Below are 24,640 nucleotides of genomic sequence, written 5' to 3' on the forward strand. Positions count from 1 at the left end.
AATCTCAAAGAGAAAAAAAGCGGGAAGGACTTTGATTCCATGAATTACATTACAGTCGTCTGAATATAAAGTTCTCTTAAAAAAAAAAACTCTCAACGAGTCGCCGTAATCAAAAGACGCTCGCCGCCAACATGCCCGAGACTCTAATTTCCATAGACTAATAAAAGTAACTGGAGAAAGAGCTTTGGAGAAAAAACCTGGGAGACAAATCCAATTACCACTCATAGCATTTACTGGGGTATTGTTGTGGGGTATCGGAGAAGGGGGAGGTAGGAACTAAGACGGGCGATTTTGTGCCCTATAAATTCAAGCTTGGAAATGTCAGATGTTGTGTGGTGGACTATGGCTTTAGGAAAGCTGCGATAAATCTGGCCACAAATCCTGTTTAAAATTGCGAATTAAGATGAGTAGACCTCAACCCTTCTTCTGACCTGAGGTTAACTTGTTTTTGTTTTTTTAAGTGAATCCCCCTACGCGTAACCCGTCCTAATTCCGGGCTTAGATTCTTTTAAAATACTTTCTTTCTACTCTAATAAAATGATACAGTTTTAATACAACCCACAGAAATAATCTTTGAGATGATAAAGACTATGAAAAGTTTGTACTCCAATAGAAAGTTTTACGAATATAAACAATGCATTTGATATTTTACACAAGCAGTCAAAATAAGATAAAATTGTTATTGTGATGCAAGCAATTTTGATGTTGAAAACACCCTCATACATCAACAAAATAGGGTCTTGCATTGGGCCTACACTGGGAGACTTTTAAAACGCCGACGGCAGCAGACATAACAATTCTTTTTGGCGGCTCTGAGCCCGTTTGAGTGTGCGCGCACATGCTCAGTATTGCCCGCGTAGGTCTGAGCAGGCACACAACTGGCGAGAATTGTGAAAAAAGGAATGTCAAAAAATCTCCCATTGGACCATCTGTTAGTACAGTGCAGTCACCAAAGTGTACATTTACATGTACTTAGTCAGCTTTATAATGTAAGTAGGCTAATTTGACATAAGTTGATACATACCTGTATTAGGAGGAGCGTGTGGAGTCAAAATATCACAATGTGAGGAATGTGGTCCAATCATCCATCGAGCGAAAGCATCACAGGGGGGTGGAGGGACAGCGAGGGAGAGAAAAGAAACAAAGAAAGCAGAAAAGGTCAATATCATTAAGGAATTTTTCATTCAATTTGGTTTAATCAGAATAAAAACATTTCAGCTTTAATGTCAATGTGATGTTGACAGTGGTTTATGTTCCGATTACAAAACCTTGGACGTACATCATCTATTTATATATTCCAACCTACTGGTACAATAAGAATGGAGTCATCACTCAAGCCCGGTTTATACTTCCTGAGAATGCAAAATGAGATACGAATGTTGGCGACACATATTTGTAAGGAATAATTCGCATCAGTTGAAATGAGCTCAACTCCTGCGATTATTCACTGCCAAAACAGCCCTGTGACGTCTACATTTTTATCGCAATCGCATCGCAGGAAGTAAACACAACCTGGCTTTACTCTGATGACAGCAAGCCTCTTGAATTGAAGGGATCAAAAACTAGGACAAAGTTTGTTAATTTTAACTTTTTTATTATTAATCTTTAGACATTTTTACAGTGTATAAATAAAAGTAAAACAGGGGCTGTCAAGAATCTATGTTCAATGGCCACAAAATCCAACAATGTTTTAAGTTGAAAAAAATAGTCACTTCTTATTTACATGCAGCGCTCATTATCATCACTAAGCGACGCTCAAGGCACTTCAACAAATTGATTGGTCCATGATTTTCCTGTAAGATATTGTGGAGCTTCCTTGAAGTATGAAATCAATTCCTTTAGACAGAACCATGTAGGCCTGATGATTTACAAGAAGTTGTGGCGCAATATGCAGCCAATCAACCAGGTCGCGTTGAGTATGGTATGGGCAAAGACAAGTCTTGGCTTGAAATTAGATTTTCTTACAGTTTGTCCGCACCTATATAGAGGGCTCCGATTTCAAGGAAATCTCAACTAGACCACAATTTAGATAGCTGATCAGAGCTATGCACTTAACTGGAAATGTTTTTAACAAGATCCAAAATATCTCTTTATGCCATACTTAAAAATAATAAAGTAATAAACCACAAGAGAAACTGACTGGGAAAATTTGAATAAATCTGGGGCTGAACACAGAGAAATTTACTACAGCGGGATTTTGAATCTACAACCTTCGGCTTGAAGAATAATTAACTATATCAGAAAATGCACTTGAGTTGATGAACTTTTGATCAACCGCCAGAGGGGGAGTGGTTGACGTTCGAGCAGGGATCAAGGATATATGTAAAATCAAAACCAAAAACGATTAGTATTGATCACTCTGACCGAGCGAAGGACAGTCGAGCCTAAAAACACGTTATAACAAGCTTCATCATCGGTCAATCCGACGTAATGAATATTCATGAGCAGTGCTCGTAATCAATACAACTACATGCAGACTCGTAAGTGACCCGTCTACTTAATACATGTACATCAAATTGAATGATGGCAAAGGTCGGTCAATTTGGCTTCTAGTCTGATGCTATTTTGCGAGCAGGGTCCGATTTCAGTGACGTGACCACGTTCCATGTTCACAATCATCGTTTTCTGTTGCACTAATTTTGCACTTGCTGTAAATAAGCGTACATCCTTGTACATCCTTGGTTTATGCATTGCACAAGAACCTACAGTGATTTATGGAAAGTATGCATGTGTGGTGAGAACAAATTCTAATAACTCTTTAAAGTTGCATGGCAAGATTTTCACTTGATTTTAATTAATTTATTTTTTGTTTAAGGATAATTTCTCTGAATGGATTTTGACAGAAGGGGGGAAGGGGGTGTTCTGTTTCAATTTTTGTTCCCAAATTTTGAGAATAATTTCACTGGGTACTTTTATAGATACTTTTCAAAGGTAGTTGTACTTTTTAAAACAAAAACAGCAATCCTCTTCACCGTTGGATACTTGACCAGAAAGTGTCAGGCACCGCAAGTCTCTATACCATGTTTTTTCAATTGTCAATGGCACAGCTTAAGACAACAAAAAATAGGAAAATCAGCAGAAAAGGCTGTTTGCCCGAATTCTACCCAAAACACACAAGCACTCTCTTGTAAATGTATGTGTGGATAAAAAGCATGCATATTAAACAAGGCTTTTAAGTCCACAGATGGCATTGAGAAATATCCCTAATCTTTTGCTCAAATACAATATGAATATAGACGAAGAAATGTTGAATCGGGCGATGACAAAACATCTTAGAGTAGACAAACAAATATTATTCATGAAAAGCAGGAGCAATCTCCTGAAGAAGGAAAAACAGCGTCGCCGTTGATGCATTTATTTTATGACAAATCCTTCTGGTTGATGCATTTCTTAATATTAAATCCCCTACAGTTGTGACTGTGAGTGTACTAGCTGGCTTAGATTGCCCGGGCAGAATATGAAATATGCATGGCCGTCCTTTTGTAACACAAAGGGTTAACAAACTTCTACATAAAAGGATGTACGTCAAGCGGGGTTATTAGAAAGAAGATGTTGTGTTATGATATTTTTCTCTCGTTTTTACATAACAACCCTGAAGAAATGACCCACTCTCAAAGTGAAAACAAAATTGTAAGTGAAGTACTACGTTGAGCCTGTTAAATTTATTCAAATGCTGGTTTGCTGTGTCATGTATTACTTATGACTTTAAATTATAGCAGCAGCGCCATATATTCCATGGTGAGCTAAAATAAACTATAGTGACGTATATTTGTTTGTTATAAATCTGAAAAGAGTTGAATGATAATTGTTTGCAAATGGATTTACTTTGCATTTAAAATTCATTCATTCATTCATTTGTTTTTAATTATTAAAAAAAAACTGGCAGCAGTGGGCAGCACAAAGCAAAAATATTGATAAAAATTTCACAGATTACAGACACAAAATTAACGGAGACATTTAAACTGGGACCTCGTTTCAAGGTTCTGCAGTACAGTACAGATACAGCTCAGTCAAGTCAAGCAAAATATTCCCTTTCTGAAACTTCAGGTTTGTAGAGAGAGAGAAAAAGGCTCCCAGACTGTCACAAAAAAAGTCTACAGATTTCTAAAGAGAGAAAAAGGTTCTCACTCTGTCAAAGGCATTGAGCATACAATGCCTTAAACAGCTCTGGCAGCTGGTGTGGGGTTCAGGTATTTGATTCATCATTCACTCATGCGAAAATTCAATCTAAATAAAAATGCACAGACCATCTGTGGTGTTCGTGTCAAGAAGATGCATTGATATACCAACACACACATTAATCAGAATGTTTCTAGAAGAAACTTTTTGTTGAGCAAAAGAAGGTTCCGGTTTACGGTACCAAAAAAAAAACTCACACTCATATTGATTTGCTTGTCTTTCTTCAGTAAGAAGTGAGCTGGCATTTTTGCACCGGATCAATGTCAATTATCCGCGTGGATGGGCAACAATGATTGGCCTCCTTCAAGATGGCACACAGAGTCAGGGTCGTGCTTGTCATTATTACGCATAACATATAAACCGCATTTCATTACACGATGGTAGTTAGTCTCCGTATTAGGTGTGTACGGGCGGTTGGTCGTGGCAGGCGCTATTTTGGTGTGTTGAATGAGAGGGTCCGTCGCGCAAGGCGTGACAGGTAATCGAGAAACGTCTTGCACCAAGACTAGACGGAAGTAGGAAAGTGCATCATCTTTTTGTTTTCTTATTTGGAAGTTCATCCGTGCAGAATGTTGGAGAGTGAGGTTTAAGAATAATTTTCTTGGCTTGGTACATGACATGTAGATGAGATGAGTCAATCGAGCAGCTGCAGGGCAGGGGACAGGGAGGGGCAGGAATGAAGACTATTCAACCTTCAATATGCTTACTGCATAGCTACTGTTTCATTGGAGATTCTTTTGCCAAGTGAAGACTAAATCCCCAGCTTACTCCTCTCTGACAGTATACGTTTCATCTTGTGCATCTTAGAATATATTATAATGAAGTTTAAATAGTCTTCTAAATCCCAAAATCTACTCCGCAGCAGTAGAATGGATGGCAAGACAGGTTCTATGGGAACAAAATCTACACAGCAAATTACAATACGGTGTTACCGCAAACCGAATACAAATTTGTTCAGATGATATGTTGTTATTGCAAATCTTAAAGCCATCTCACATGGCAATCTAAAGGCAAACATTCCCAAGGAAGAACGACAGATGTTGTTGTTCTTCTTCTTTTACTTTTTTATCGGCGTCACACACATTCACCAGGGCCCAATTTAATGGTTATGCTTACCACAGAATCGGCGCTTACAGAAGCAGAGAATTCTGTGCTTACGGCAAGCGTATTTCACGGGTTAGCGGCAAACCAAAATTAATATTGGTTATCTGCGATGCAAATTTCCATCTATGAAAAGACTTAATCTTTACAATAAAAACAGCCATTCAGTTTGCTCCCTGCTTAGATGTCTATAGACAAAAGAGAAGCAGGAGGAGCCTCGAGCCAGGTCCCTGGGTGTGATATCAGTCTTCATTACTTCAGCAATGATGCCCAGTGTAAAAATCAGAGCGTCTATTATTAAGAATTTAAGAGAGAGTGCGCCAAGAATTTCTATGCTCTTTGTCAAGACCTCCACTCCGGTTTGCTCACTGTTTGTTAGAAGTGCCAAGATTTCCTCCAGATAAGCACCTTGGAGGCGGGGATGAAAAGGAGGTCAGTACCTTGCTCCTTAATGGGGGAGGCCAGCCAGGCCCCCAACCAGATGCGACAAGCCAGACACTTCTTAAGGTTGATGCAAATAGGGTTGGATTGTGACTCTACTGAGGCAGAAGCATCTCAAGACATGTATGAGAAGATCTCAGGCAGATAATAAATACCACAACTTATGAAGAAGAAAAAGTCATCCATGATAAATAAAGTACACGTTTGAAGGCTGACCTCACTTCTGACAGAGGAGCTACCTAATGTGTGGAGTTATTCCATCGTTCAATGTCAGAGTTTTAATTTGACCGCTGAGAGACGCTAGTTTATCATGTCACCTACTTTGTTCAATGGAAGGCGTCATAATCATTCTTCTCCATAAAAATAGGGCGCCCAGGGCAGCTTTTCGAACCAGTTTAGCGGGGACAATATTAAACAAAGTGTGATGAGAGGCGTGAATGCTGCGTACAAAAACTGAGTCTTCAATCGACATTAAGGTCAGTGGACAATTAAGTCGAGATGAATTGAAAAATTCTAAATGAGGAAATGATTCCTTTTGTTGTCTAAACTGAGAAGTTCTTACAATTTAATGACCATGCCTCCGGTCCAGTTACTCCATGTTCGTCTTCTTCAAAAGGGTCTTCTTTAAAAAGCTCATGTCATCATAAACGGTAGCTTTTATTTACGCAAGGGTGCTCATGAACAAGACTGGAATAAATTGCCCTTTTTTCCTTTGCGCTTCTTGCAATACTGATAAGCGATGCATGGTTCAACCATGCCCCAGTTCGCAGCATTCAGCACTTGACAGGTCTAACTTGACGGACGAGATGTTTTTGAACTTCCTCAAAGCGCTCATTCAATTCTACTCAAACTCAGACTCTTGCCAAACTTTCCAGCCAATAATGTAGCTGGTAAGCAATCCTTTTATTAGGACATGAGTCAATAAGCTTACCAGTCAGAAGTAATGGGCATCCTACTACAACTTAACTACCATGAAAGTAAAGTGCCAATTGAATACTTATCATTTATTATATTTCAAATCTTACTCTTTAAGAAAGGTAAAACCCAGCTGAATTGCAATGAATTTGTTTACAGAAAAACTGGTATAAAGAATAGTATAATCATAAAAACACAACTGAGGGTTTTCTCGATACATATCTTTGTAAACCATGGACAACCATGACCTAAAGGATTGGTGGGGATCTTGTAAAAAAAAAAAAAAAAAAAAGTTTTCCTAACCATGGTGAAATCCAGTATAATTCTACCACAGAAATAGTTAGACTTTGATCTTGAACTTTGAAGTAGTGGAAAAACAAGCTCATTAGAATGCATCATTTAATCTACATCTGGAATACATGAAGAATGCTATTAAGCCACAACCCTTCTCTGTAAGTATATCCATGAAAGACTAACAGCATTGCAGTACCTTTTCATGGCTGATAATTTTTTCTGTAATGAAGGCAGTCTTGTGTGCAATAAATGGTGTGTGTTTTGGAGGAAACCGGATGCAAACAACATGTGTCCCTGATGAATATCACATGTTCCTTGGCATGAGGTCTGGAACAATCTACCATTGTTGGAATCCTAGTAAACTTATACCGATTAAGTGTGTAGGAAGTAAACACAAACATGTAGCTTGGTGTAAACTTTTGACAGAGAAAACCTCTCTCATGTAATAATGCATGTAATAAACAAGAATATATAAATCTGATTTTTCTATGGAACAAAATCATTTCCCATGAGCCGTCAACAAAACTTCTTCCCAATCAACTGTTCTTTAAAATGAATAATCCTTACTATTGAATAAATTGTTCACTTCAGTTAAATTATACTTTGAGTATTATACCTACTTTTACAACTCCTACACTTACAGATCAATCCTACCACTCAAGAAAATTCCCATTTCACTCAACTATTCGCTTATGTACATTTTGATGGTTTATTAGAAATTATAAATAATGAGAAATCCCCCCCCCCCCCAAATGTGCACAAACAGACTCCACCATCTTTGTGTACATTTTGACTCCCAAAATGTTGGACATGACAGGTGCATGTGTAAGCTTACTGCATGCACATTGTAAAAGGGGTCACTAATTGGGTCACCAACTACTCATACAAAACAACGAGAGTCCAGAATTTACAGCAGAACATGAAGTAGACTTGATTCAAGTCTCAGATCGCGGTTATTCTTGGCATCTCAGCCGCGAAAAAACGGCCCCACATTATTAGCTATCACGCGCCCTAACTCGAAAGGACGAAGGTTAATCACACGAGGGCGCTGTTTGTATCAGCTATCAGGACGACTAAAAAGCCACGATCAAAGACTTGGAACCAAGTCTAAACATGAAGATGTTTTCTACCAAAAAGGATTAATGGGCCTGATACAAAGGCGATTGCCTCCTTGCCCCCTGGTAATTGCCTTGGCGCCCTTGATATGTTCGAGAGGAAAATTTACAATTTCCTCGTAGGGTGCCCTTCTCCAATTAGAAAATGCCTTAGTGCCCTTGCCTTTTCAAAAACGAAGCGTACAGGGCTGAGCTTGTAGTCATTTTTTTGTACCAAATGATCATTAATACTAACTATATACCAACTTATTATCCAAAGTTGACTTAAATTTCACTTATTTTGCAATTTGAAATACCATTCTTATAATTTCCTTCCTTACAATTATCCAAAACTGAATGTGCCATAAACATAACCTGTAAACAAATCTCCAATGAATTAAATGGAGCACTGTGGACAGTTGCAACAATAAACTGACATTATCATGTTCCCCTACCCCTGCTGGACAGCTGTCACTGCATACAACACATTGATTAGAAAAGACATGCCCCCCTGGGCAATGCTAAGGAATAATCTAGGTTGATTATTACATGCTTCAATTAGTGCGTCATGACCAAAGGATTTCACCGACCTCCTTTGATCTCCTCTTTGAAGGGCTCCGAGTGTGTTCACAAAAAATGTATAAGTAAATGGAACGATAACATGGATCTTTCTTCATAAATTATGTTTCATAAAAAACGATTGATTTTCAGACCTGAAAATAACCCACCGCACCCACAGCACTAGACTAGAATCAATGGGTGAAATGCAAGAAAGTCGTCAAAAATTATCAGAGTGCACTCGAGTGGTGATATTATAATGGATTTCTTCATAAATTATGTTTCAATTTTGCAATGACATATTGTCAATCTTCCACGATTACAAGCAACTAACAAGGTTAAAGGTTAAAGGACAAAAAGAAAAAAATATATTACATGTAGGAGCACCACATAGAAAGTTGCAGTGAACTTTTCCCCCTGTATAGCAGAGCAAAATGCTACGCAAACAGTTGCTACTCAGAAATCATCATTTGCTATGCATTATTAGCATTCACTGTGCACAAAATCTGTTCAGTCAAAATATTTTTCTATGCAAAATTGCTGGATGAAATCGTTCACTCGTATTGCATCCATGTATAATTATTGGCAAACTGCACTTGATTTTGTTGTTGGGAAGATGACCTACTTGTGTACAATTTTGTATACCAGCAAATAAGCTGAGAAAATTATGATGGTGGGTGGAAGGATTTCTGAGTTTTAGACTTTAATCAGCATTCTGTTTGAAGAGAATAGCTTGACTCAATATGCTGATGAAAAGACCAACACAATGTGTCTAATGCATTTGCATACCTGCGTTTCTCAGACCATAAAATACTTGCGCTTGTTCAATTTTAAGTGCCACTAATTCAAAATTGCACAATCGTAGACTACGCCAAAAACTGATGAAAACAAAGCGCTGCCCAGAGTAATATACTAATTAAAATTATACGTCAGACAACTGTAAAAGCTGGACTTTATATATTCTCGGCTTTGTAAAGTAGCATTGTTTTTAGGTTACTGCTTTATAAATTATTGCTATGGCTTTGTGCTGTATTCATGAAGTATGGAAATAAAAGTGAGTTTGAATCTGAATGGCTTCTCTACAGAGGAACAAAACATCACTGATAACAACAAACATAGTGTTTGCGATTTGAAAGACTTTTTAGTATTAATACGTGTTTTTGGTTTTTTTATGTACATGTAAGTCTACACATCAGGTCAACTGAGGGTTACTTTCAATTCAATGAATTCGTTTTTGTTGCTTAATATTGTGCAACATCTCTGTATAATAAACAATGTAATACTCATGTAAAATACATGAGTATTACATGTACGCCTACACGTGTTGTATTACATGTACGCCTACACGTGTTGACCCCTCGCGTGATGCAGATTGTAGGGAGGTGCATTCAACGCCCCTCCGTACAATGCGTGTCAACCACTTCTGTCATTTTGGGGGTCATTTTTATATACATTTCAACTCCCAAAATGGCAGACAGTCTAGGTGCGTGTGACTGTTTTTCTTTGTTTTGTTTTGTTTGTTGTTGGTTTTTACTGCGCCTTGAACACCAGTGAGCAGGGTGGATACTTGCATATTACAAGTCTTCTTATTATTATTTTTATTACTGTGAGTGCACTGCGTGTCATGAAATTGTATATATTTTTTTTTACAACTTTAAGGGAAATTAAAGATGGCAAAATTTGTTTGTCTTTGATGTTTAATCATGTGAATTCGTGACATTTTGTTTTAGCTTTTTTTAGCACACTTAAATTTTCACATATTACTTGAGGAATGCTGGATAATGATTTTTATAACAGGAGTACGTGTTAGAGCAGACAATATTTGGAACATTCAGATTTTCACTGCACGTTTTGAAATACACCGTTTCATCTCGGAATGAAAACATATTTATTAATAAAGTAGGAGTACTGGTAATATATGTATGCAGGCCTGTATGCTTCGTTTTTGAAAGGGCAAGGGCACCAAGGCATTTTCTCCTTAGTAAAGGGCACCCTATGAGTAAATTGTAAATTTCTACTGGAGCATTTCAAGGGCACCAAGGCAATGACCAGGGGCACTGGAGGCAATCGCCTTCGTTGCCTCCGTGAAGTATCAGGCCTGATGTATGGAGAAGCAGGCCTGATACTTAACGGAGGCAACAGAGGCGATTGCCTTAATGCTCCCTGGTCATGCCCTGGTGCCCTTGCCCTTTCAAAAATGAAGCAAACAGGCCTACCGGGTAATGTTGTATGGAGAAGTTTCTGGAACGTTCCAAAATAAAGGAATTTCATAAGAAGACTCTCTTGTACACCTTGGAGTAAATTGGCTCCAACATGACAAGACCTTGAGTGGCTACAGCTTAAGAGTGCCTTTAAGAAGACTTCAAGATGGAAATTGAATTGAAGTTGTCCAAGGTCATACATCTCATCAGTGCCATACTTAGAGGGAGGGTCTTACCCTTTGGTAATTAATTCAAAAATTTGACGGCCATAAACACTAGCTTGGTAAAGAAGCAATGCCGCTGTTGTCTTATATACTATTTCTTGAAAAAAAAAACTCTTTGAACAAAGGAATGTGATTTTTTGAGACATATTTAAATGCATAACATGGGTAAGATTGAACAAAATTAGCTCCACAGATTTGCACATAACTTTAGGGTACAGCACAAAGATGGTCATGGTGGAAAACTTCCCTTCAAATATTTTTGCCTATAAAAGTGCTTTAAATTTTTTTTAAGAAAATAAGTATATACAAACAATTTGTTTAGATCTTGCAAGACCAAAACTAGCTGTTCCAGTGACAATTTTAGAGGGTTTTTTTCCCACTTATTTTTCTTGACTCCAATGACTAATTGAGCTTAAAGACAGTGGACACTATTGTCAATTGTCAAAGACTAGCCTTCACAGTTGGTGTATCTCAACATATGCATAAAATAACAAACTTGCGAGATAATAATGAAAGAAAAAAACACCCATGTCACACGAAGTTGTGTCATTTAGATGGTTGATTTCGAGACCTCAAACTCTAAATCTGAGGTCTCAAAGTCAGATTCGTGGAAAATTTCTTCTTTCTCGAAAACTATGGCACTTCAGAGGGAGCCGTTTATTACAATGTTTTATACCATCAACCTCTCCACATTACTCGTCACCAAGAAAGGTTTTATGCTAATAATCATTTTGACTAATTACCAATAGTGTCCACTGCCTTTAAACTTTCACAGGTTTGGAGTTCTTGTGTACAATGTTCATGTTGGGTCACACAAGTGTGGATACCTACTTAGACATTACCAATGTTGTTCATGTGCTGTATAAAACAGAAGCAAGAATTCCCTGGCACAAACTAATGATGGGCAAACATTTTAAAACTTAACCAAAGATTGAACTTAAAAGGATGGCATATCACTTATTTCCAGAAAAGTGCATTCATCTCGCCATCTGGTTCAACCATTCGTCTCATTAAATCAATCTTCACCCGCTCCACAATTTTATTTTGATACATCTGCGGCGGGGAATTTATGACAGGCGTGACGCATTACAATTATATTCTATTATTGTTGTTGCTATATTATTATTACTATTTATATGCGGAAAATATTTATCTGTTTGATTGATGGTTATTCTTCCTCTTTTTATTTCTGAGTTGCTGGATGCACTTGATTGCAAATGATATTCTGGGCTCCCAAGTGAATGGTTAACATCTTGATATTTTTTGTCTGTTTTAGGTTTTTAATTTCTTTCATTTTTTTTAATGAAACTAACGAACTGCACTTTGCACACAAAATACACCTGCATGAATATTAAATAATATTTGATAACATATTGTTCAATAATTGTGTATAAAAAAACCTTGATCTATATTTTGCTTGTCACTGATGTGACAACAAAGGTGCACTCATTTAAGTCGGCTACACTTATGTAAATGAGGGTTAATTCTCCCGAGCATTTTTTTCACAAATATAAAATCAGGGCATTCTAGACCAAAATCGTTCAAGGTTGGCTGAAGAGCGCTGTATTGAAACTTGGTTCCCAGAATGTGTTGTTTTTTTATACTTGATTATTTGACCTATGTGAACGTGATCTGAAGTCTTATAAAAACCAAACAAAGAACAAAAAACATTTCTACCTTAAATTTGTACACATCAGCTCGGTACACTGGCTAGTGCACGGGAGACTTCCGATGTACATGACTATGAAAATGCTTTTCAAATTATTCATCATGATTTGTATACCGATATGCCTCCAGTTACAAAAAAAAAGATTACTTTTAAAAACAAACTCACAAGCCCTTGCAATCTCTTCCCATATATCAGAAACAGTCTTAGTATATCTCCCAGCTTCAAATTCCACGAAAATGTATTTCATTACTATAATATTATCCCCATGATTAAAAAAGGAAATCCCCCCCCCCTCCACCCCACCCGATCAAACCAACCTCTCAAATCATTTTGGCATCGACACTCTCCCCTGTGTTATTAATCCACATAACCCGCTGCAGGCATCACCATCTGGCGGCCATCTTGTTGCAGCGAGGAGAGATGCAGCAAGTCTGTGTACATGCCTATCATCATAATTCAACCATGCTTTTTACATGTACATCCTATTGTAAGTGTTAATTCACTTGGCTAGCGATGATAACTACATGTATGCAACACTACCGTGTACACATGTTAGCGTGTGCATGGCTTCAATCCCTGCATTTATAAACTCATGTTGACTGAATAAGACTGCGGACGAAGGTCTGCCATGAGTTTTTCTAACGATGACTAAGCAGTGTTTCTGACATTTAGAGAAATTTACAAGAACAATGCAAATCAGGGTGTTGCTTCTTTTTGTGTGTGAATGGTGCAGGAAATTATTTGGAAATATTTTATCACACAAATAATAATCTTAAATCGGATTATGAACATTTTAGTATAAATTATGCTAAAAAGTTATCATTACTTCGATGAAAATTTTGTGTGCCAGGGAATTTTTTTACTAAGACCAACAAATTTAAAATGAATAACTTGATTCTCGCTGAACAAAATTCTTAAAAGAAGTTCTTCTGTGAGCAAATTTTGACAGAAGTAGCGGTTTCAAAATATGTTTCCAAAATATACACAAACACTTATCATTGGATATTTTCTTCTCCTTTGTGGGAATAGTGGAATACCCTAATGAATCTAAAATACAAAATTTGTGATTCAAAATTTGAATAAAAATGTTTTGTTTCAAATCAACAAAAAAACTCTAGCATCTTAAAAAAAAAACAAATTCCAAACAGGTTACTTTTGATAGTTTCCCCACAACAGTCTCCTACACCATTAACTTTGCATTTATGTGATATATACTGTAAACAGATTTATTAAGAGGCAAGAAACAATTTTTGTCGGAATAAATAAATCTTGACTTTTTGTTCCTGCTATGATTGAACCATAATTGAACCCTCCAGCAGTTTCCAAATCAGAATATCCAGACTTGAAGTGTTTGGTAAACACTAGTGCACTGTACACATAATACATTGTACACTATACAATGTCCTGCTATACTTAACACACTGATCTAAATCAATACAAAATAGCAACAAAACAATCCAATTGCTCTTTTCCTAAATCAAACCATGGAGTTATAAGAACCCATCAAACTATAGAAGTAGAATTCACCAACACAATCCAACTGTTTATTCCTTTCTCAGCATAACCATATAAAACTACAATAACCCGTTATATATACGAGGATAGTATATTCAAAACCACATGGAGTAATATTATGATTGACGCTTGCACAAAGGATTCTCGTTCTGCTGTATGTGTGTATGCCTAAACATGTGTGAATTAAGCGTGGTAATATGTCCCACTGTTGACAACTTCTCTGTGACGTATACACCATGACCTATGTTTAGAAATACCTCTCCACAAATGAGCGAATCAAAATAAACATCAAATGTCAGATGATAAATGATCCATCTGAGAGAAAAAGTGAGAAGAAGAAAGAAAAAGGTTGGAGGGAAATTACCTTAGCGGCGATGTCATTCTTGAGTGCGAGCATCTGAAGTAGTGGATTAGGCATCATCATTAACGGGGACATGAGATGCGAATTGGCCAGTCCCAGACTGTTCATGTGATTATTAAAACCTTTTGTCGGCTTGTGTGGCATAGCAGCCGCCGCCGCCGCTGCTGCAGCCGCAGCCATCGCAGATGACAACTTCAAGTCTTTCATCATGATTCCAACTACCGAGGGCAGTACTCCCGGCTACCCCTCAAAAGATGCGGGTCTGAACGTCGTAGCTAAGCTTAAGACGGAGAGCAAATCAAACTCAAAGCAGCACGATAATACCGACTCAAAAAGAAATCCAACCGAATCTTGATCTTTTTAAACTCAGACAAAAGAACTGTTCACTGATCCTGTAGTAGATTTATGTTGATATAGCTGTTGTACATCCCATCGTGGTTTGACTATATAGCCCGGTCAGTAGGAGGTACGCTGTGATACCGATGTCGTCGTTGGTATGTGCTGTGCAGTTTGCTAGTGTTTCTCAATATACAGTGTTGTTCCCGTATGATCCATGTGAGCGATAGGGAGTTCGTTGGCCAAGGCCTATAGTGTTATACATTCACACACAGCTGGACTTCCTGGCTAGGCTGTAGTTGTCATCTCCATAAGCTTGTAGGTCACTGCATGGCTAGGGCCAATATTACCGTCACCGATCACTCTAATACAAATCACTGTAAGATGCTCCTCTACTGCATACTACAAGGGGGTGACGATGGCCGTGCGCTGGCGTTCGCTCGTGGCTAGAGAGGAGAGTACCGCATACAATCCAGCCCCGCTGCTTCTACTGCGTAATTAAAATCCGCTGGTCTGCTCTCTGTACAGTATGACGAGATGGGCATTAATAATCAGCTGGGTGGCTTGGTCAGGATTGTAATTGCATACTGGGCTATTTCTACGAAGCGGTACCAGCGACATTCATTCACACACTACATACACTGTAGAAGCACACAGTCATAATCATCACATGTGGAGTTTGTTGAGGGGAGGACTACACTGTTTATTCCTCTGTTTTCTTTGTCTGGATTTTTGTTTGGGAGATGTTTATGTCCCACCACCAGACATCCTGCCCAATAATAATATACAATACAACTCAAACTAGATTGTGATGCCAAAGGGACCACCCTGATTAATATGCAAATGAGCAATTAAAGAAAACCACATGAGCCATCACCTGGTCTATACCCAAAGCACAGAGTCCAACCCCCCCCCCCCCTTTGTTACCACACCTATTGTGTCTATCAAGTCCAGAGTTTAGCAGTCATTTTCCCAACCCAGTGGACCCCATACAACAAACTTTCTTTTGTGTGTTCAGCAGATGGGGGCCCTGTGCTGGCACACTTCTATCACACGCGCAATCAAAATCTCTTAAAAACGCTGGCGATTTGAATGACAATACACACTCTGATGACAAAGGAATGGCCTACAGTGGCACGTGCCATTTCGTGGACTGTAGGGTTAAGAGCATTGGGCACAGAGGATATGGTAGAGTGAATCCGAATGGCCGTCAGCGTTTGTTTGTTCTGAGGAGGGAGCTATAGTGAGAAGAGGAAGGGGGGGATATTTCGGAAAATTGATTCAAGAGATGAGGGAAGGAATTATAATAGTCATAATGTATTATGTAATCAGAGTGTGTCTGTGGAGGACTGTAAGGCTTGATTCTTACAGGGATTACCGGAGCAGATGTAGCACATACGGAAACTGGATAAGTGGTTTTAAGAACATAATGAATAAAATCTTATTTTTTCTTGAGTTGGGGTTGGTTCTTAAACACAGTGTGTACATAAAGACCATGTTGCGTTTGTTTACAAAAACAATGACCTTGTATGTTCCATGGCCTCTCTGTCAGTCAAGATGTATCACAGTTTCCACATAAATTTAAAAAGAGTTATAGAATCAAATGTCTTCATTCTTTCTTGGGGTTGAAACATACACAGGGTGTAAATAAAGACCATGTAGTCTATGTTTACAAAAACAGTGACCTACATTCCATGGCCTTTCTGATAGGCAAGATACTGACACTAATGATAAAAATGAAAAAAAAATCATTATGTAGATCTATCATAATTTCCACATAAATTGAAGAGTTGTAAAATTGAATGTCTTATTTTTTCATGAGATGGTTTGTTTACAGACAGTATGTACTTAAGTACCATGTAGCCTTTGTTTACAAAAACAGTGACCTTCATCATTCCAGTGCCTTTCTGACAGGCAAGAACCTGCACTGCTCATATGGGAAATTGTTCATAACGTACAATAAACTTCCAAATAAAATAAAGAGTTATAAAATCAAATGTCTTCATGCTTCTTGTTTTTTTGTTGTCTAAACACAGTGTGTAAATAAAGACCATGTATCCTTTGTTTATAATAAAAAAAACCAATGACCTTGTACATTCCATGGCCTTTATAACAGGCAAAATGTTACACTATTCATTATGAATAAGTTCAACATAAATTCAAGAAGTGCAGAAGAAAAAGCTTTTCATATTAACACTTGATACGAACCATACATCACAATGTTCATAAAATTTAAGATTTAATGTGTTCATTCATTTAGTTGTGTATGAATCGTGCCTGCAGGAAGTCAAGGCTCTGTGGCCAGCTCCTTCATAAACATGTGATGTCACAAGTTATTTTTCGCAATGAGTACATGTCATCATTAATCACCGACTGCATTGCATTAAAATAATGTCATGAGTGGATATACATTAAATAAAGGAAGGAAGGAAGGTAAAATTGATAGAAGGAAAAGATTATGTTTTCACTGCCAGCTTTTTTTGTTTACTTCTCAATGTTCAACGACTAGGCTGAAATAAAATATACATTATTGTTCCTGGTAGGGTCTGTGAGGTTGATAACGGAACATATTGAATTAATTTTTGATTTTTGTTTTATTAAATCCAAAATAGTCAAACAAACATCTGCATGTAGCCAATGTGGTGAAAACACAATATTTATTGTTAATTATTTATTGTGTACAGTTGTGTTGTCATTTAGCCTTTGAAGACCACGCTAGAGTTGAAAAGTAAGGCCAGTTACTATTTTTTGCGGAAATACTTTATGTGAAATGTATTCCTCCAGTACAATGTGTCATAGCTGATAAATTATGATCCAATGAAAAAAAACCCAATATCAACAGATAAGTTTGCAAGAATGTAATAAAGAGAACTTTTTACATGCGCTTAATAAGCACAAAGAGAAGGTTTTTTTTTTGTCCCCTTCATCTTTTATACTCAACAGAATTGAAAGAAACTTGAAAGTAAACCTATTGTACATGATTTTATAATGAAGTGCCTGTGGATTTTTTGTTCCCAGAACTCGGCAAAATACTGAGTATAATTATATACAAAGTGCTTCACACATATCATTGTGTAGCATTATTGCCATTGGTTAATAACATTATCGTAAGTCAAACCAAATTGAACAAAAGGTCTGTTCAGTGTTCAAACCCCTTATCATTTTTATTTCATGGACTTTAGTCAATACTTTAATCTCTGTTTTTGTTTGAACTCTCACTCAACAAGCCTTATCAAGGGCTGTTCCAATTAATAGATTACATAGCTGTATGCCAATTCCTTCCTTATCTAAAATGAATACAGATAAAGCATTCAGGAATGACTGGGTTATGTTATCTCAACAGGACAGCATGTGAGTTTAATTTACTGTCAGTTCAGTGAGTGCTTGAGCACGACTCTTTCTTACAAGACATAAGTCCCTTTCACACGACAGCTGTTTAGCAAGGGTCCCTCGCTAAGTTTAACAATGGTTATAAAATTGTACAAAATGTGAAAGGACAAACATTTGTGTACTGTCCAAGTTCTCTTGCAAAATCTTGTCAAACATTGCTACATTTTACAACCATGTTAAAACTAAACAAGGGACCCCAGTTAAATTGCTGCCGTGTGAATATGCCATAGCACTTTAGTTTGGAGAGTGTTTTGCACACGAGTCTTTCTTATAAGTTCTACAAGACAAAGAATAAGAAGATAGTGAGAGGGCCCCAGACATACCCACAGGCCGCTCCTTGCTTTGTGTATCAAGTACTAATTATAGAAACTGTAGGAATCCAATACACACTGCAGAGGCGTGTATTGACCTAGCCATCCGGTTACAATACATTCCTACATCCCTGCATCAACAAGGTTCTCTTTGCTTCTTGTGTTACATTGTAGGGAGACAGGAGGAGATAAATGTCTTCCTCTCTATGTGCAATCCGTGTCGTCTCTCATCCTCCTTGGTCAATACTACCTGGAGGCGGGCGAGAGTGGGTCTTTAATGCAGGAATAAGATTCAGGACTGTGGGACTCTTGTTGGTGTGTGATTGACACAGGGTGCTGATCTGAATAACAGTTCCCCTCTACTCTTGTCCCCCCCCCCCCCCCCCCCCCTCCTGATCAGCCAGGAGCCGAGTGTTGATCCGTCGCAGCCGACTAACGATGAATATCTAAGGAATCAAAATAACCTACGGCAACCTCAGCAATTGCCGTGGTGCCCCATGCTTTTGCTGTGGTGACCTGAGCATGGTTTCTGTACAAATTTACATATTCCTCATATCAAAGAGGTTCCCCTTGCCCCCTTCAAGTGTGAATTTCAAGAGAGAAGTTCAAGGCCTTACATCATATCTTCTTCCATTGAATGACTAGACATAACCCTTAAAGGCAGTGGACACTATTGGTAAATACTCAAAATAATGATTCGCATAAAACCTTACTTGGTAAAGAGTAATGGGGAGAGGTTGATGGTTTAAAACATTGTGAGAAACGGCTCCATCTGAAGTGCTATAGTTTTCGAGAAAGAAGTAATTTTCCACAAATTTGATTTCGAGACCTCAGATTTAGAACTTGAGGTCTCGAAATCAACCATCTAAACACACACAACTTCATGTGACAAGAGTGTTTTTTTCTTTCATTATTATCTCGCAAGTTCGATGACCGATTGAGCTCAAATTTTCACAAGTTCGTTATTTTATGCATACGTTGAGATCCGGCAACTGTGAAGGCTAGTCTTTGACAATTACCAATAGCGTCCACTGCCTTTAATATTGTGCACAGTGTCAGTGACTTGAATTATCTATCCCAATACGGGTATTATAATATTCAGTTCTCCCAATCAATGATCGCCAATCAAGGAGAAATATGAAGTGTCTCTCGACTCTCTATGCTTTATAAGGGGCTCAAAGTGTCATTGCCTTAAGATTACATTGCCTCATAAAAGAAATAACCCAACCAAGTTATACATTTTCCCAGGGACCAACCTCATTGAGCTGCTTCAGAAGAAGTTTTATTTTTGCTAAGAAAAACTTCACAGGCTACTTAAAGGCAGTGGACACTATTGGTAATTGTCAAAGACTAGCCTTCACAGTTGGTGTATCTCAACATATGCATACAACTAAATAACAAACCTGTGAAAATTTGAGTTTAATCGGTCATCGAACTTGCGAGATAATAATGAAAGAAAAAACACCCTTGTCACACGAAGTTGTGTGCGTTTAGATGGTTGATTTCGAGACCTCAAATTCTAAACTTGAGGTCGCAAAATCAAATTTGTGGAAAATTACTTCTTTCTCGAAAGTTATAGCACTTCAGAGGGAGCCGTTTCTCACAATGTTTTATACCATCAACCTCTCCCCATTACTCGTAATCAATAAAGGTTTTATTCTAGTAATTTTTTTGAGTAATTACCAATAGTGTCCACTGCCTTTAAGTCATGGATGGAACATGTGACTATGATGTGACATGGTATTTTTTGCTGGTAACCTTATTCTAGAGAGCATAATACTTTTGTGCTTAGCTGCTTGTTGTGCTTTAACATTTGGCCAGGAGTGAGGAATTTAATAGAGCCTGTAGCAGCCACAAAAACTTGCTAAGTACAGACAATCTACCGTAGCAGAACAGGTAACCATGCAGCCAAAAGTCCATGAACTTTACACTATTATGACTGACGCCCAATTCAATTTGCCTAGCAGTATTCTCTGCTAAACAGCTTTCAGAAAATGGACCCTGGTTGGAATACTCCTCTTCAATTGAAAATATTAAAATTCTAAATGAATGACTGAAAACCCCTTCTAAGAATAGCTACTTAAAGCTAGAAAATCATCTAACCATGACAAATGTACACCCGTCACAATCATCTTTCCCGGCCAACAAGACAATAACGAAGTGCTAGATTAATGAAGTGAAGATTAGTCTTCTGTCATTTTATTCATAAGAATGATTTGGTTAATTCTGACCATGCCAGACCGCCTAAACTAATACATCCTCACAACTTGACAAGGTCGTCATTTTCTTCCATCCTTAAAGGCGCGCGCTGGACACCTTTGGTAATTGTTAAAAAACAGTCTTCTCACTTGTATCACCTAACATGCATAAAATAACAACAAACCTGTGAACATTTGGGCTCAATTGCTAATCGAAGTTGCAAGAGAATAATGAATGAAAGAACACCCTCGTTGCATAACTGTATGTGCTTTCAGATGCATTTAATAAAACTCTTCAACTGAAGTCTTTTTATTGTTTCAGTGAGAAATTTCCTCTTTCTCAAAAATTATGTTACTTCAGAGGGAGCCATTCCTCACAATGTTTTATACTATCAACAGCTTTTCACTGCTCATACCAAGTAAGTTTTTAAGCTAACAATTATTTTGAGTAATTCCAATAATGTCCAGTGCCTTTAAATAAAATTCTGACACTGCAATTAGTTTTTTCCCTCATCAAAAAAACCCTGGTAAGTGTCCAACCTTGTCCGGGGGCCAAAATATCTGATCGTCTTTTTACTCACTGGTCACACCTTGGCAGGAGACATGGACCCTTCAAGATGCAGAATGAATTTAAGGGAGGATCTACAAATCAAAATGTGTCTTATATTCGGTCAATATTTTCTAATTAAAGAATATTTTAAGAATATCACACTATTGGTAATTGTAAAAGTCATGTCTTATCACTTGGTGTATCTAAACATATGCACAAAATAACAAACCTGTGAAAAAATGAACTCAATTGATCGTTGCAAAGTTGTGTGCTTTCAGATGCTTGATTTCTGGACCTCAGAATCTAATTCTGGGGTCTCAAAATCAAGTTCAAATATTTTAGTGGAATATTACTTCTTTCTCGGAAACTACGATACTTCAGAGGGAGCCGTTTCTCACAATGTTTTATACTGTCAACAGCCCTCCATTGCTCGTTACCAAGTTAGTTTTTATGCTAACAATTATTTTGAGTTATTACCGATAGTGTCCAGTGCCTTTAAAAGGAAGGTATTTGTTTGGCAATCACTCCCTAAAATTAAATCCTTTATAAAGTGTCGATAAGTCTATGATGATTTCATACACAAGAAGATAACATTGTAATAAATCAAATCATTTATGGAACTTAAAGGAACACGTTGCCTTGGAGCGGACGAGTTGGTCAAAACAAAAGCGTTTGTAACCGTTTTTTATAAAATACATATGGTTGGAAAGATGTTTTAAAAGTAGAATACAATGATCCACACAAGTTTGCCTCGAAATTGCGTGGTTTTCCTTCTACTGTGCGAACTAACATGGTCGGCCATTTATGGGAGTCAAATTTTTGACCCCCATAAATGGCCGACGTGTTAGTTGACGAGGTAAAAGGAAAACCAGGCAATTTTGAGGCATGTTTGTGTGGATCATTGTATTCTACTTTTACAACATCTTTCTACCCATATGCATTTTATAAAAAACGGTTATAAACGCTTTTCAAAGACCAACTCGACCGATCCAAGGCAATGTGTTCCTTTAACCCCCCAAATCAATGGAGCAAAACTGCACTGCAGCTGGGGGATTTGCAAGCTATTAACTTTCCAATAACTTTCCAATTCATTATGATTCATGTTGTCACTAGCTATTAGAAGTGAGAGTACTTAAGTGGCGCGCATTGTTTAGATTTTCTTTGCCAATGAAACACCTACATGTACAACATTAATTACTTTTCATTCAAATTTCAGAAAAGGGTAAGATTCTTTTTAGAAATGGCCTTGCAGAGTCTTTCTCATTAGACATATCACAAACACACACCCATAGAGGTATTGACAGAAGCAGTATAGACTTCTGGACAAGTTGTCACATGTTGGTTGAGATGGTTGAGGTGATTGTGTAATAGCTCTCGCAAGACTTTTGCCGTTCCTGGGAGACTGCATGCTCCTGCGAAACTTCTGCTCTCCCAACTACATCCTGGCAGTTATCGGAAGCCAGCAGTCTCCTAAGAGAGCAGTGGTATCAAAGGAGAGCTTTTACACTGTCGCCGCGACAAACCTTTAACAACTTGTCAACAAAGCTAAAGCAGTCAGGTGGGAAAGTTGCTCTGGAGTAAAAAGCAAGGAGAGGAGATCAGACAGAAGATGCAAGAAGAAAAGTACTCAAAGAGAAGACAAAGAAGATGGTGAGAGCTCCATGGTGAGAGGGACTTGGTTAGAGCATGGGGTTGTAGTGCGTTTTGGCTGATAGTATTCTAGCGCAACAAATTCAAGACGTGATGGCGAGTCAACAGAATTTGAGTTTGAAACTTGGACCCAGCACTTGTGTCCTTGAGCAAGACACCTAACTATAATTGCTCCTTGGCGTTTATGTCCTTACTTATGGATCATACCCAAGTATTGCAGTAGAAGTATAGAAGTAAGAAGGTGGCTAGCATAACTCCAAATACAGAGGAGTCGAGCGAGGTTTGGCCCTTCGCCCAAACCTTTTTAGTGACAATCCAGCAGGACCATTTAGCTTGTCATTGGACTAGCCCCCCAGCTTTTTTACCAGTCCATATATTTCATATAAAATATGGATGCTTGTTAACACTGAACTAGCAAGCTGGAACACCTGGAGAAAATTGTGAGTGGTCCTTGAGTGTTTTAACTAGCCTTTTGGGAGAACACCAGTCCTAGAACTTACAGGAGCACGTTGCCTTGGATTGGACAAGTTGGTCTATAAAAAAGCGTTTGTAACAGTTTTTTATAAAATGCATATATGGTTGGAAAGATGTTTTAAAAGTAGAATACAATGATCCACACAAATTTTCCTTGAAATTGCGTGGTTTTCCTTTTACTGTGCAAACTAACACGATCGGCCATTTATGGGAGTCCAAAATTTGACTCCCAATGGCCGACCGTGTGAGTCGACGAGGTTAAAGGAACACCACGTAATTTCAAGTGATACTTGTGTGCATCATTATATTCTACTTTTAAAATATCTCTCTAATCATATGCATTTTATAACAAACGGTTACACACGCTTTTCAAAGACCAACTCGACCGATCCAAGGCAACGTGTTCCTTTAATGCTTCAAGAGGGTATGCCCATTTTCAGTTTGCAAAAGGGCATTTCAATTTGAAAATGAAAGTCTATGGGAAACAATTTGAAGGAGCATGAAGGCTAAGACTGGGGCAAGATGAGTAGAATCGATTAACAAAATCAGTACTGGGAAAACAAAGTGAATAAGTAAAAACTACATGGTCTTTGAATATACATGTAGTTTCATCAACTGCATTGAATTTGAACGTACACCAGGAAAATTTCCTTCTGAAGGAGTAAATCAATGAAAATGTCTAAATCTTTTTGAATGCCAAAGGTGCGATCTAACGTATTACTTAAATCCTTTGTAAAGAAAAAATATCAGTCAATAAACCGATTAAATTAATAAACCTTCACTTTTCTTCAATTTAATGTATTTTTATCAACACCCCCATAGACACTGAAAGTTACTTCCCATCACTCTCTCTTTCCCTCTTGTTTAATTACAGCATAGCGCCAGTTTTTGACCCAGCAGCATGACGACGTCACTTGTTTTCAACGAAGCACACAAAAGAAATTCCTCCATTAAAAAAATTAATGAAAATTAAATTTCTCAGCGAGATCCTTCGGGGGGAAGAATTTCTTTCCCAGAGGTCGGCACAAAGCTGTTTGGTTAATGGAAAAATCGCACGACTCAAATTACGGCCGTTTCAACAAAAACTGCCGGCATTTAGACACCCCAAGAAAAAGAAACCTTGAATGCTCCAACGCTTCTTAGCTCTGTCCCGGAGCCGGGAGCTTTTATTAATTAACG

The 24,640-nt window shown here is 37.9% G+C and overlaps 1 protein-coding gene across 8 annotated transcripts in view; it reads right to left on the minus strand.

The window, feature by feature from the left end:
• LOC139943734 (RNA binding protein fox-1 homolog 3-like) overlaps positions 1 to 24,640 on the minus strand; it is a 221,926-nt gene that overhangs the window by 102,875 nt on the left and 94,411 nt on the right. For 2 of the 8 annotated variants that reach the window (XM_071940498.1, XM_071940497.1), the window contains exon 1: positions 14,556 to 15,594. The exons of the other annotated variants lie outside the window; for them this stretch is intronic. In XM_071940498.1, the coding sequence (XP_071796599.1) occupies positions 14,556 to 14,762 (207 nt within the window). In that variant the 5' untranslated portion in view covers positions 14,763 to 15,594. Of the gene's footprint in view, positions 1 to 14,555; positions 15,595 to 24,640 lie in introns of those variants that run through there. 8 annotated transcript variants of the gene reach the window in all.

Source organism: Asterias amurensis, chromosome 11 (assembly GCF_032118995.1).
Source record: "Asterias amurensis chromosome 11, ASM3211899v1".
Classification (NCBI taxonomy): Eukaryota; Metazoa; Echinodermata; class Asteroidea; order Forcipulatida; family Asteriidae; genus Asterias; species Asterias amurensis.